General features: G+C 34.1%; 2 protein-coding genes across 2 annotated transcripts; one reads left to right on the top strand and one right to left on the bottom strand.

Moving 5' to 3' along the window:
* The first annotated feature begins 1,577 nt into the window (after window positions 1–1,577).
* On the top strand, window positions 1,578–3,491 carry LOC113873182 (phosphoglycerate mutase-like protein AT74). Its single transcript, XM_027511202.1, has 2 exons — window positions 1,578–2,057; window positions 2,774–3,491. The coding sequence occupies exons 1-2, from the start codon at window positions 1,616–1,618 to the stop codon at window positions 3,199–3,201; spliced, it is 870 nt and encodes a 289-aa protein (XP_027367003.1). The 5' UTR covers window positions 1,578–1,615; the 3' UTR covers window positions 3,202–3,491.
* A 1,576-nt stretch (window positions 3,492–5,067) lies between these two features.
* On the bottom strand, window positions 5,068–11,872 carry LOC113873362. The gene is made up of 12 exons (XM_027511459.1): window positions 11,748–11,872; window positions 11,608–11,648; window positions 11,363–11,463; window positions 11,188–11,268; window positions 8,740–8,819; window positions 8,360–8,411; window positions 7,893–7,982; window positions 6,863–6,931; window positions 6,621–6,725; window positions 5,902–5,970; window positions 5,737–5,793; window positions 5,068–5,353 (listed from the first exon to the last, which is right to left on the bottom strand). Exons 1-12 carry the CDS (start codon window positions 11,825–11,827, stop codon window positions 5,261–5,263), a joined length of 918 nt encoding a protein of 305 aa, XP_027367260.1. The 5' UTR covers window positions 11,828–11,872; the 3' UTR covers window positions 5,068–5,260.
* Between the last annotated feature and the right edge of the window lie 416 nt (window positions 11,873–12,288).

Below are 12,288 nucleotides of genomic sequence, written 5' to 3'. Positions count from 1 at the left end.
ATGTTTCAGTTAAATATTTCAGTATAGTATAATTACTAAGTCATGATTTACTTTGTACACTTTACTCTCTTGTTAATTTTGTGAACAAATTCATCCATAGAAAAATTATAATTTCTTCTAAATTTTATGTTATTTGTTTTAATTAAAATTTATTTTTATGTTCTCTGAAAATCTACAAATTATAAGGTATTTGAGAAGATAAAATTTAGAGACAAGTGAGTTATTGGAGTAGCTGGTTTTAAATTTATCCTCCTTCTTCTTCTTTTTTTTTTTTTTTTGCAAGATTCATTGTTGGAATAGATTGTTTAACATATTTGGAAGGATAGGAATGCTTTTATTTTTCAGGCTTGCTCTTCTAGCCTAATAATGGTTCATATTTTTTTTTTCTGACTTTGGTTTCTTTAATTTTTGTTGCAGGAATAGTTCTACTTGAAATGGATTCCTGCAACAAGGCTTGCTAATGATCAGAGTCACATGAAATAGATTCCTCCAAACTCTGGGTCAAATTGAACGTGGATGATGTTTTTTCCTATGTTAATTTGTTGTTTGTGGAGAGCTTATATGTGATTGTCAAGGCTAATATATAGTTACATCCTATATTATAATTGATCCTTATTCTTGTTCTCTCCTAGTTGCTGAATGATAGAGTATTTACTTTGGGGTATAATTGGTGTTGCATAAAGACTTTCAAGTTATTTGGATTGAAAATAACTGGAATGAGGCTCTCCTTGTAATTTTAAAAGTTCAATTTTATTCCCATCCATTATTATCTTTAATTAATAATATTAGGGAGTTATTAAAATCTATTAGATTTATTAAGTTTACTTATGTTTGTAGAAAACTTAATTAATCTGCCAATAAATTAGTTAAATTAAGTTTCGAGAAATTTATGCCTTATTATCTTGAGCAAACTATTATTTTTTTTAAATCTTAAGAAGTTTCTTTTAAGTTTGTTATTTTAGACTTAACTCTTTTGTTCAGTAAAAAAATAAAAAATAACAACATTATTTATGGTTAGTTTTTTTCTTAATTTAAAATTAAAATTAACAATAAAATTACTAAATAAAAAAATAAAACTAGAAAAGAGTACGTAGCAGAAGATACCAAAAATTTACTCACACACCTCTTATCTTTATATTTATTTTTTGTTTTATCTTTCTTCCCTTTACTTATTTTATACTAAAAAAATAGGTGTGAACATCAATGTGAAGGAGTGAAGGCTGAGAATTCAACAAGTGGCACAATTTACCCCTTTTTTTCTTTTTCTTTGGTCAAGAGTGACAGAATTTATCTTCAGTCTTGCTTTGAAAACAGTAACACGTTCAAATTTCAACAACTATTTATTTCAAAATAACCATTTTGATTCTCTCTCTAGAAACCCCAGATTATTCAAACAATTATTTTCAACAGTCTTATCTAATTTTTACGCATAAATATAATTTGTAAAAAAAATAAAATAAAATTGATAGGTGGAGTTTGTTGTACACGTTTACGCTTTACAGCTGCTGCGGCTTGACCAATTTCTGAAAATCATTTCCAATGTTATAAATATTTATAAATAAAGACCAAGAAAAGATAAGAAAAAAAAGAGTAACAGAAGAAGAAGAAGAAGAAAATGGTGATGGGAGTGCTTCCAAAGAGAATAATACTGATGCGGCATGGAGAATCACAAGGGAACCTCGACACAGCGACGTACACAACCACCCCCGACCACAGCATTCCCTTGACCGCCCAAGGAATCGCCCAGGCCCACCACGCCGGCGCTGAGCTCCGCCGCGTGATGGGCGGCGGCGGCTGCTCCCCTTATTGGCAAGCGTATTTCTACGTGTCTCCGTACACGCGCACCCGATCGACACTGAGGGAGGTTGGTAGATGCTTTTCGAAGAAGAGAGTAATTGGTGTGAGGGAAGAGTCGCGGATTCGAGAACAAGATTTTGGGAACTTTCAAGTGGAAGAGAGAATGAAGGTCATCAAGGAAACTCGCCAACGCTTCGGTAGATTCTTCTATCGCTTCCCCGAGGGAGAATCCGCCGCCGATGTTTTTGATCGCGTTTCAAGTAACTATCTCTCTTCTTCCTTTTCTTTTCATCCACTGCTTCGTTCTCAACCATCTTTATTTGATTCCTAAAATCTCACTTTACTCTTTATACGTCTTTTATTGAAGTCAAGAATTCAAGATTTTTTTATATAAAATTGAAGACTAAATTCACCTATACTTATTATAATTTAAAGAATTTAAATAAATATTTACTTCATTTTAAAGATTGTATTGCTGTATTTAGTAATTTTAATTATCAAATTAAGTGATAATATTTTAAATATTGAATTAATGTTTTCTTTATTAAAAAATACTTATGTGATATTTAATCCTAAATTAATTCTTTGAAGATGAAATAGGCTTGAGTAGAGTAAAATAGTATTATATTTTATTATTTAAAATATTTGAAATAGGATGAATTGGAATGTGATGCAATTATAATATCTTATTTTATTTATTATTATTTTTCCTCCTTAGTATGGAGAGTGAACTTGAATATGAGAGAGTATATTTGTTTTGTTCCATATATTCTATTTTACTCATTGATAAAAATATCTGAAGAAAGTGGTCTAGATCTAGATATGTATTTCATGAGTCAAATTAATTATTAAAATTTGTGGCATAAGAATTGATTTTCATTTCAAAAACTAATATGACAGATGCTAAGGACTAATTTGATTACTTACCCGTATCTTTTTTATTGGCTGTGATGTTTCTTATTTGATTGAGTTGCAGGTTTCTTTGAATCTCTATGGAGGGACATAGACATGAATAGGCTTCGTCATGATCCTTCGAATGATCTGAACCTGATAATTGTGTCTCACGGGTTAACATCACGAATTTTCCTAATGAAGTGGTTCAAGTGGACGGTTGAACAGTTTGAGCACCTCAATAATTTTGGAAATTGTGAGTTCCGTGTTATGCAATTGGGAAGTGGTGGAGAATACAGTTTAGCTGTTCATCACACAGAAGAAGAAATGCTAGAATGGGGTCTCTCTCCTGAGATGATAGCTGACCAAAAATGGCGTTCCACAGCGTGCAGGGGTGACTGGAATGATCAATGCTCTTGGTATCTTGATGCTTTTTTTGATCATCTTCCTGACTCTGATGATGAAGCTGTGGAAAATGAAGAAGAAACTAATTCTTTTAGTGTATGTGCATAGTGTGCTTGTTTCCCATCTGGGTCTAAGGATTCATTTCTAACATGTATTGGGTTGATTTTTCTTTTAAAAAAATTAATAATAGAAGAAGAAATTTCAATAGAATGTAAAAGGGAAAATCAAGATAATAAAATTGACAATTTGGACGTTCCAATAGATAACCTTTTAATTGTAGGTCGACTAAGCAATTTTACACAGTTAGTAGGAAACTTGCTTTGTATAATTGTATTAAAACAATTCATGCTTCTTTTTGTGATTTTTTATGGTTTAGTCTCAGTTCATTTTTTTTGTTTTTATCGTGTATGCCGACAAGATCACATGAATCTGGACCTTTCTCTTTGTTTATTTTTATACGACAGGGTGATGTCTAGAAACAAAATACAGGTTTTGCACATGACAAAATTTGTTCGAGTCACATGCGAAGTTTTTATATCTATCCGTATCACGTTGTCTTGCAAAAAACTCACGTGAGAGAGGACTTATGAATTTAATAAAATGATTGCTTAGAACTGAAGTTTCTTTTGAAGAGGGCATAGAAATATTTAAATGTATAAAATAAAAAGAACAACTCTAATTTCGGAATTATCAACGAATATAGAGATTATAAGGCCACCCGGCACATTCACACTTGGCTGCTGTATGCTATTCTAATATAAATTAAATTGTTAAACTCCAACAATGTTACAAACGTAAACGTGAAATTAACTAATGGTATTGGAAGTATCACTGAGATCAGAACTCTGTTTCAGAATTGAACGCGGAGGCTTTGCTTCTTCTTGGTCTTGTTCAAAAGAACTTGATTTTGTGAAGGACCAGCTCCTCTTCTTCTTCAACTTCGGTATTGGGGGAATCTCTTCCACTTTCTCATTTATGCTTACCGTTTTCTTTATAGATTTCGTTTGTTGCAAACCTCCCTTTGGCAAAGTTGATGCCACATTCTCTACCGTCACCTCATCACCGTTCATGCATGGGTTTTTCTTCTCTTCAGCTTGTTGTGCATTAGAAGAAATAGAGTCACCAACGATACCTTCATTTGGTGGAAGTGTCTTGTCATCATGATCATCTTTGCTTGGTGTCTCTGATCTTACCTTCTTGTTAGCTTCAGACTCAGAATCTGTTACTGCAAATGAGTTTGAACTGTAACGTGTAGTACGCCCTAAAGTCACCGTTTTTAATGCTTGGGAAGCCAGAGTTTTGGTGATGAAATTGTATAGCCTGTAACAGATACCCATTGGTTGAAGATGGATTTTTCTTTGGTCCATTTGCTAAAACTTTAACCAGAGATAAAGATGTGAAAAGGGTGTTAGGTTGTGTTAATGGGTACGGTGGAAGAAGAGATTCATTAATTCCACCACGAACTAAGAATATAGAAGTCTAAATCGGGAAGTAGATTTTGAAAATACTTGAAAGATATACTTTGCTTTTCTTGGAAGGGATGTTAACTAAAAAGTTTTCAGTCTTTATAAAGTTGCTATTGAATCTGAAAGTAGAAAGCAAGAATATAATAGGGCATTGCTTAATTTTGCATCTCCCACGCTCTGATCATGTTTTTGGCTTGGCAAGAGCACATTTGAGGGATGCAATTAATGAGGACTAATGTAGTAACCAAAATTTATAAGCGTGTTTTAGGGAATCTTTCCAAATTATTAGCAAGGTTGTCAAACTAATACGGAACTGTCAATCTATTTGTAATAATGAATTGCAGGTTTGGAGAATGGAATCACTTTACCCATTCTTCCACGTTTTCTTTATTAATTATAGAGATGTTAGCGAATTGCTTTCCCGTATGGTTTCTATGGATCGAGAAATTATTTTCCAATTTGCCACCAAGGAATGAGACAGATAAGGAGAACAAACGAGCAAAAAGGAAGGGAAAAATAAAATAAAAAATTTCCAAATGGATTTAATTCAAAGAACAAAATTTGGATAGGTTTACACCTATATTTTACTTATTCAGAGGACAATGCTCCAGTGACAAATATACGAATTCCGCTTAACAGTTATAAGTTACAACACAGGAACATCCAACTATCATAAACTTTGGTTTCTTCTTTCAAGGCCATCATGTTTTTGGGGATATCCGTCCACACAGACGCCAGTATGCACCGGGGTGAAACATAGACTTCTCAAATACCCATATATCACGAACAAGAACCTGGAACATAGGAAACTAGCAATCAGGGCGAAGGGAAGGAGACCTTTATCTAAAATAAATAGCAATGCACTGAACTTGAGTAAACAAAATGATGCATCATTAAAACAACATGAAGTTCCCTCTGCCATAACATCATGTCATTTCACTAGAAAATGAATGAGTACCCAACAATGTAAGCCATGCCACATAAAATCAATTCTAAGCCGTTCCCTTCTATTCTTCCTCCGTACTGATGAGCAAGAAGCCAATGAAGAAAGAAGTGACTATCTTTTCCTTGGTGGTTTAATTTAATGGATTTTTATACTTGGCATAATGAAAAAGGGAATGAATATCAAGGAAGGCCCAAAGGATGGAATGGAAGCAAAGAAATTTAATAGCATTACCTCCTTGTTCTTATCTCCAGCTACAACAGAACCTTTTGAGTCATATGCTGCAAATTTCTGCAATTAATATAACATTATTTCACTATTCTGAGTTATTGAAATTCCTGCTACTCATGGGTGTAAATTTTCTGGGATTGGACTAGTTTTACTGTGCATAAAACATACCTGTTTAGCCAAAATCTCAAGAGTAAGCTGAATAAATACTTTATTTAGGTCTTTTCGATCAACTCCAATCTGTAATTGATCAGGAAATCAGCATAAAAATCATTATGTTGAAAAGCAAAATACCAATTTCAAAATGTGCACGCACGAGAGAGTGACAAGTACAACGCAGCATCATAAATAATCTGCTCTGTTGCAAAAAACTAGTCGGTTATAAAGCACATACATACATACTAAGATGACCTGGTCAATTCATTAACACTTCTAGAATTGTCATCATACTTGAAGCAAGGAAATACCAATTACAATTTTGTTTAAATATATAATCCCAGAAAAGGTCAATGCAGCAGAAAAAAAGTTTTGCTCATGGTGCCAACAAGAAATAACAATTACCCCCAGGGACATGTTCAGAGAAACTTTACAAATAAGCCATGAAGTAAAATTCAAAGTTTTCACTTGTAAAATGATCAGAACACCTCCAACAATATATCCTACCAGAGCAAATAATAGCTATATAGTATATATAACTACTAGATCTAATGGGATCAAATTTTGATCAATAATGCCTCAACATTAGCAAGTTGACAATGTCAATTCTTTGATATGCCCCTATGCCAGTAAGGCAGGTGTTCTTTCTCTTATTTTAATATACATGCTACATTATTTTTGAGCCATCATATCATCTTCATCAAATTATAAATACAGTGAAGAAGAATACTAACCAGACGAGCACGCAACGTCCGTATCTTGACAACTGGCTCAACCATTTCCCAATATACCTGGCTCCATGATGCAGTTTCTCTTTGCTTAATTTCATTCTTAAGTGCCTGTGGACAAGAAAATGAAACACAACATTTAATAAATTAAACTATACTATAGAAATTTTGATGAAAAAAATGTAAAGAGCTGCATCATAGCACATATAATCCAGTATGTAAAATCATGCAAAGGAACTGAAGCATACAGAAAACATCTTCTCAGTAACTGATTTCCTTAATGATCTTTTGTCGCCATTAGCTATTAGTGTGTTTATCTGGAGAAAAAAAAAAAAAAGAAACATGAGCATAGACAAGGAAACTGCAAGCATCAAATCACAGTTCACACAAGGTCTGGCAGCGCGACAGAATTTGTTTCTTAAACTAGCATCAAATACTATTTACATATCTGCTTCCCAGGCAGAAAATCTGTTCAATTACATTGATGGATGACACGAGAAAATTAAATCCCCAAGGATTTGAAGTCATCATGACAGTAAATCAAGGATAAATGGGGATTTGAAGTCATCACGACAGTAAATCAAGGATAAAAAAAGATTTCAAGTTTAACAACTGCACATTTTGAGCAAAATATTTACCATTCATTATTTTAACTAATTTTCATCACTTGCATAAAATTAAATTAATTAAAATTTGATTTAAACAGGTTTGATTTGGTCCCCTAGTTCAGATTTCTATGAAGGTGTCCTCATCAATCTTCAAATTGATGTAAAGTACACCCATATCATATGTTACTATTGTTGATTTGGAATTGGCCACACCATTTCCCTGTCAGCAGAGATTGCCACACCAGCAAACATGTTGGCATGCTAGCCAGTTTTACAAATGTGGCACTACCTTTGCTGACACAAAAATAATGCGGCACATTAAAGACTATTTATTTGCATCAATTTGAATTTTGAATAACGAGGGAAATGTTAATTCAAATTGAAAATAGGGGGACCAAAATATAACATGTTTAAAGCTAGAGGGACCAAAAGTGTAATTAATGCAATATTTGTTTTTCCTCTAAATGTATTTTAGTTCTACTAAGTAGCTTAGTAACAAGCAATCAGTAAAAGATTGTTATCAAATGGAAGAATGAGTTGTAAGACAGGAACACAATGGCATTGTTTGATTTATTTAGCAGATCCCACCCAGTGGGAAAGACAACGGTGGTTGTTGTTAGATTCTGTCCACATGAGTTGTAAAACATTAAATCTTACTAAATGTACAAACCTCCTTGTACATATTGACAACCTCCTTATAGAACTGTGTTTTTGAATATCCTGCTTTTCTTAACTTTTGAATAGCATAGGCACTTTTAAGCTGCAACAGAGCAAACGACAAACTCAGATTAAGGTGACGATTGATAGCATCCATTAAAATAACAAGATTAATGTCCACTGTGCAGGTAAAATACTTTCAGTATGATTTCAATCTTCTTTTTCTTTTCTTATCACTCATAAAAGAGAATATTTAGTAGACAGAATGGGAAAAATAGACATCAGACAGAGGAAGGGAAAGCCTCCTTAAAAGGAAGCAACAATCTGCTGTAATTTCCATGATTGGGGTAAAAGAAAAGAGAGAATAGAAAAGAACAATTTAAATCAACAGAAATTATTGGATCAAAATAGTAAGACTCTATTCTCTAAAACAGGAGAACAATGCAAGCAGAAATTAAAATAAGTGATATACATCATCACCTCAAGAATTATGTCATTTTTGGTTCTTCTCCAACCACTTCTAGTGAACCATCTGATACATCAAATATCAGAGAAATTATATAGCAGATCATGATGCATAATTATAATAGTTTACAAGGAAATGTAATACTATACAAGGGTTGCAGGCATGTCAAATTGGTGAAAGAAAATTGCTAGAAATATACTATACATAAATGATTCTTAGCACATACAGCATTATGGAAATGTTAAAATAAACTAACAAAAAGCTATGCTAATTTTAAATTTGTTGTGTGTGTGTGTGTGTGTGTGCATGCCCCTACGCGTGTGTATAATGGAAGAATGTTGGTGAAAAAAAGGTAAGGATAAACAGTGGAGATTTAAAACCATTGTGATCTAACCTCTTCCAAAATGAGATTTTCTCACGAGGTTCATAAGGTTCATAGATAAATCCGGGACTTGTTATGGATATTTGTGCTCCCTGCATCAATGATATGTCAGCAAAGCATCAAAATTATTACCTGATCAGCAAATTAAATGATCACAGACAGCTACGATGGATCAATTTCATTTATGTTATCCCTTGAGAGTAGTATAATATAGTTAAGCAGTAGATAAAAGCTCAAATTCGAATCAACCTAATCATCAACTCTAAAGCATGGGTATGACACTTCCCATGGAATACCAGTACCGTGTACAGGTATGTCGTGGGTACACCTGGGTACGTACCCAAAAAAATTTGCAAAAAAAAAAAAAATTGGGTATGGAAAGTGGGTACGCGAGTACAGTTTGGCTAAGGAAATGGAATTTTTGGACCAAAATTTTAGGGTTTTGGGGTTTTTTTTTGCCCACAAAACTAACGCGGTTGTGTCTTTCTCCCCTCCAACTTCCACATACCCATACTTCCTCCAACCTCCACATACCCACAAACTGCATACTTCTGCTTTTCTCCTCCCATCTCGAACCTCAACCATCAGCCCTCACTGGCAAGCGGCAAAAACAGATAACAGCGATGGCAAGTCTGGCGACCATCTCCAGCAACAGCAAGCCACGAATGTTACAATTTGTGTGCATAATTTTATATACAGTTTTTTCAAATTTATTTTGTATAATTTTCTATGTGTATGTGTGTGTGTATATATATATATATATTAATCGACGTACTTGTACCCTATTTTTTAAGAAAATGCTGTATCGCATAGCCTGTACCAAAACTGTACCCATATCCATGCAACATAGATCACCAACTGTCTAGGTGACTGTTGTAGTGCAACACACACACATGTATGGTGCATGCACTAACATCTAGCACATATCCTCTTTAAAGTTGTTAAACAATGGAGGCTTCTCAGGTGGTCTGCCAATTTAAATGCTAATATGCTATGAATATTATGAACTTTAGAATTTATGAATGATCAAATTCAAAATCTTTGTAATGCCGCTTAAATTTAATTAAAGCAAACTGAACATCGGTTAGGTCCCATGAACCTAAGTGGACAAGTCCAATCCAACTCAGTCATGGGCATTGGATTTGGAAAACATATAGCAAGAAAAATAAGAAGGGGCACAATGAGAATTAGAAGAGAGAAATTAGTCATGAAGAGCAGATTGTCATGTAATGTTTCATATAGTGGGAGGAAGAGAGAGAACAGATCAATTATGGTTCCTTTTTTTTTTTTTTTCTGTTAGTAGTGAGTAAGGGTGTGAACCTTTGTGGGAGCTTCACTCTGGGTATTGCAAATTGATTCTGACAGTGGAGCTTCTCATAATTTCATTCCAATAAAGATTGTGGAATCCTTGGGGTTTAAAGTATGGCAACACGACCAAGGTGGGAGTCAGATTAGGAGACGGGCCTTGAATTTGGAAAACATATAGTAGGAAAAATAAGAAGGGGCAGAATGGGAATTAGAGAGAGAAATTAGTCATGGAGAGCAGATTGAGGTGTAATGGTTCATATAGTCGGGGGAAGAGAGAGAACAGGTCAGTTATGCTTCTTTGTTTTTTTTTTTTTTCTGTTGGTGGTAGTAGGCAAGGGTGTGAACCTTTGTGGGAGCTTCACTCTGGGTATTGCAAAATTGATTCTGCAGTATTTTCTTCTTCATTAATAATATAGTCTATATCCTTTTGATTTTGTCTCTGACAACATCTTAGGTTCCAGTCTCCCTCTTTATTGAAGAGGAAGAAAAAAACTCCTGGTTGTTTAAAGAACCCCTTTACTTCAGTTGATAATTTTTTTTATAGAAAGGAAACATGAGATAATGATTAATAAATTTAGCAGTTCAATTCAATTAGTAAAATAAAATAAATTAAATGGCTACATAATCTGGTATACAAGTACAGAAATGAGAGCAATAGTAACTGTTAAGATGTCCCACATTTGTTAAGAATAGAGTCAGAATACTCCTTATAAGGGTTAGGAGAGCTAACTTTAGGAGTGAGTTAGACCCAAGTTTCTTAACATGGTATCAGAGCCTATCCAGTTTGAACGTTGGGCTGCCCACAGATGTCAAGTCATATTAGGTCCACCCATGTAGATGTCCAGTCCTAAACGTGAGGGGAATGTGTTAAGATGTCGCATATTGGTTAAGAATAGAGTCAGGCTAAGGTTAGGGCTAGGGTAGTCCTCCTCCTATGAGCTAGCTTTGCTTTTGGGAGTGAGAAACATTAAACATCAAATGAAAGATAGAGGAAACAGGTACCATCCTAAATACAACAAAACTCACCTCTTTATCAATCCAATATAATAATCAAAATTTGATAAAATGTATATAGATTATACCATATAACATGAAGAATAGCAGTAAACACTAGATCATCATAAAATGATGAGAAGAAAATTAAGAATGTACCATTTGTCGTGCTTGTGGTGAAGCTCTGGCTTGAGTAGTTACCATCCTCTTATCATTCAAGAAAATAGACAACTCAGCAGCCTAAAAAAGACAACAATGAAGGTTAGAAAGTCAAATCCCAGAAAGCTAAAATTCAAACTCCTGATGAGACATTAGAATGTTCAAGAATATTCACCATCGTAGATCGTAGTGTCAAAGGTTTTACACCACCAAAGGGAAAGCCATCGTAGCCCTTTAACAAATGAGGATAGAAGCTCCTGAAATTACCCTCAGAACCTGATCAAGCAGAAGTAACACGAACCGTGAACAAATTGAAGGTTAAAGCCCAATTCTGAATCATTCAAATGCATGGCTCTCTCTTATAAAATCTCTTTCCAAAATACGTAGGACAAAAAAGGAATCTATGTTGAAAGAGATTACCGTTTGATAGAGCAGAGGAATAACTCTTGCAGCTACCGAGTCTGTAAAGGAAAATTAGAAGAATGTATCATTTCAAACTGAAAACAATGGTTTGTCTTCAACGGCAAACGTGCATTTTCTGAGAAAACAATGCAACTCACAGATACGAAGAAGATTCTCCATTTTGAGATGAACGATAGAGGGTGCGAACTATGTGTAAGCGTTTGAATGGCGTCATCATCTTCGACTTCGACGCAGAAACATCACAGTGATCACAGATGAACAACAACACCGTTAAAGATTTTCCAAGGGTTTATGCTTTCAACTCCGTTAGTGAGAAAATCGAAATGCAATCGAGTAGGCCTGTAACACTCTAGGCCCATTCCTCCTCAGGTTGGGCCTCTCCAGGCCATCTCACAGGATGCTCAAAATTTAGTATTTTTGGGCTTGGGCCATTATTATCTTTCTTAATATTTTTTTAACTCCTGACAAAAAACAATTATATGTTTTATCTATAAATTTTAAATCATTCGTTCTCTGACTCTGACCAAAAAAAGAAAAACCATTCCTTCATATGAACTTGATTTCTTTTTCATGTTTTTGCGCACAATTTATAACGTTGTTGTGAAAAAATATGCAAATTATCTTTGATAAAAAATAATGGATCTTAAAAACAAAATATCATTCTAAACAAGATTTTGT

Source organism: Abrus precatorius, unplaced genomic scaffold (genome assembly GCF_003935025.1).
Source record: "Abrus precatorius isolate BTA unplaced genomic scaffold, Abrus_2018 Scaffold7, whole genome shotgun sequence".
Taxonomy (NCBI): domain Eukaryota; kingdom Viridiplantae; phylum Streptophyta; class Magnoliopsida; order Fabales; family Fabaceae; genus Abrus; species Abrus precatorius.
The sequence above is the reverse complement of the archived record's forward strand: the minus strand, read 5'-3'. Positions and strand labels throughout refer to the sequence as shown.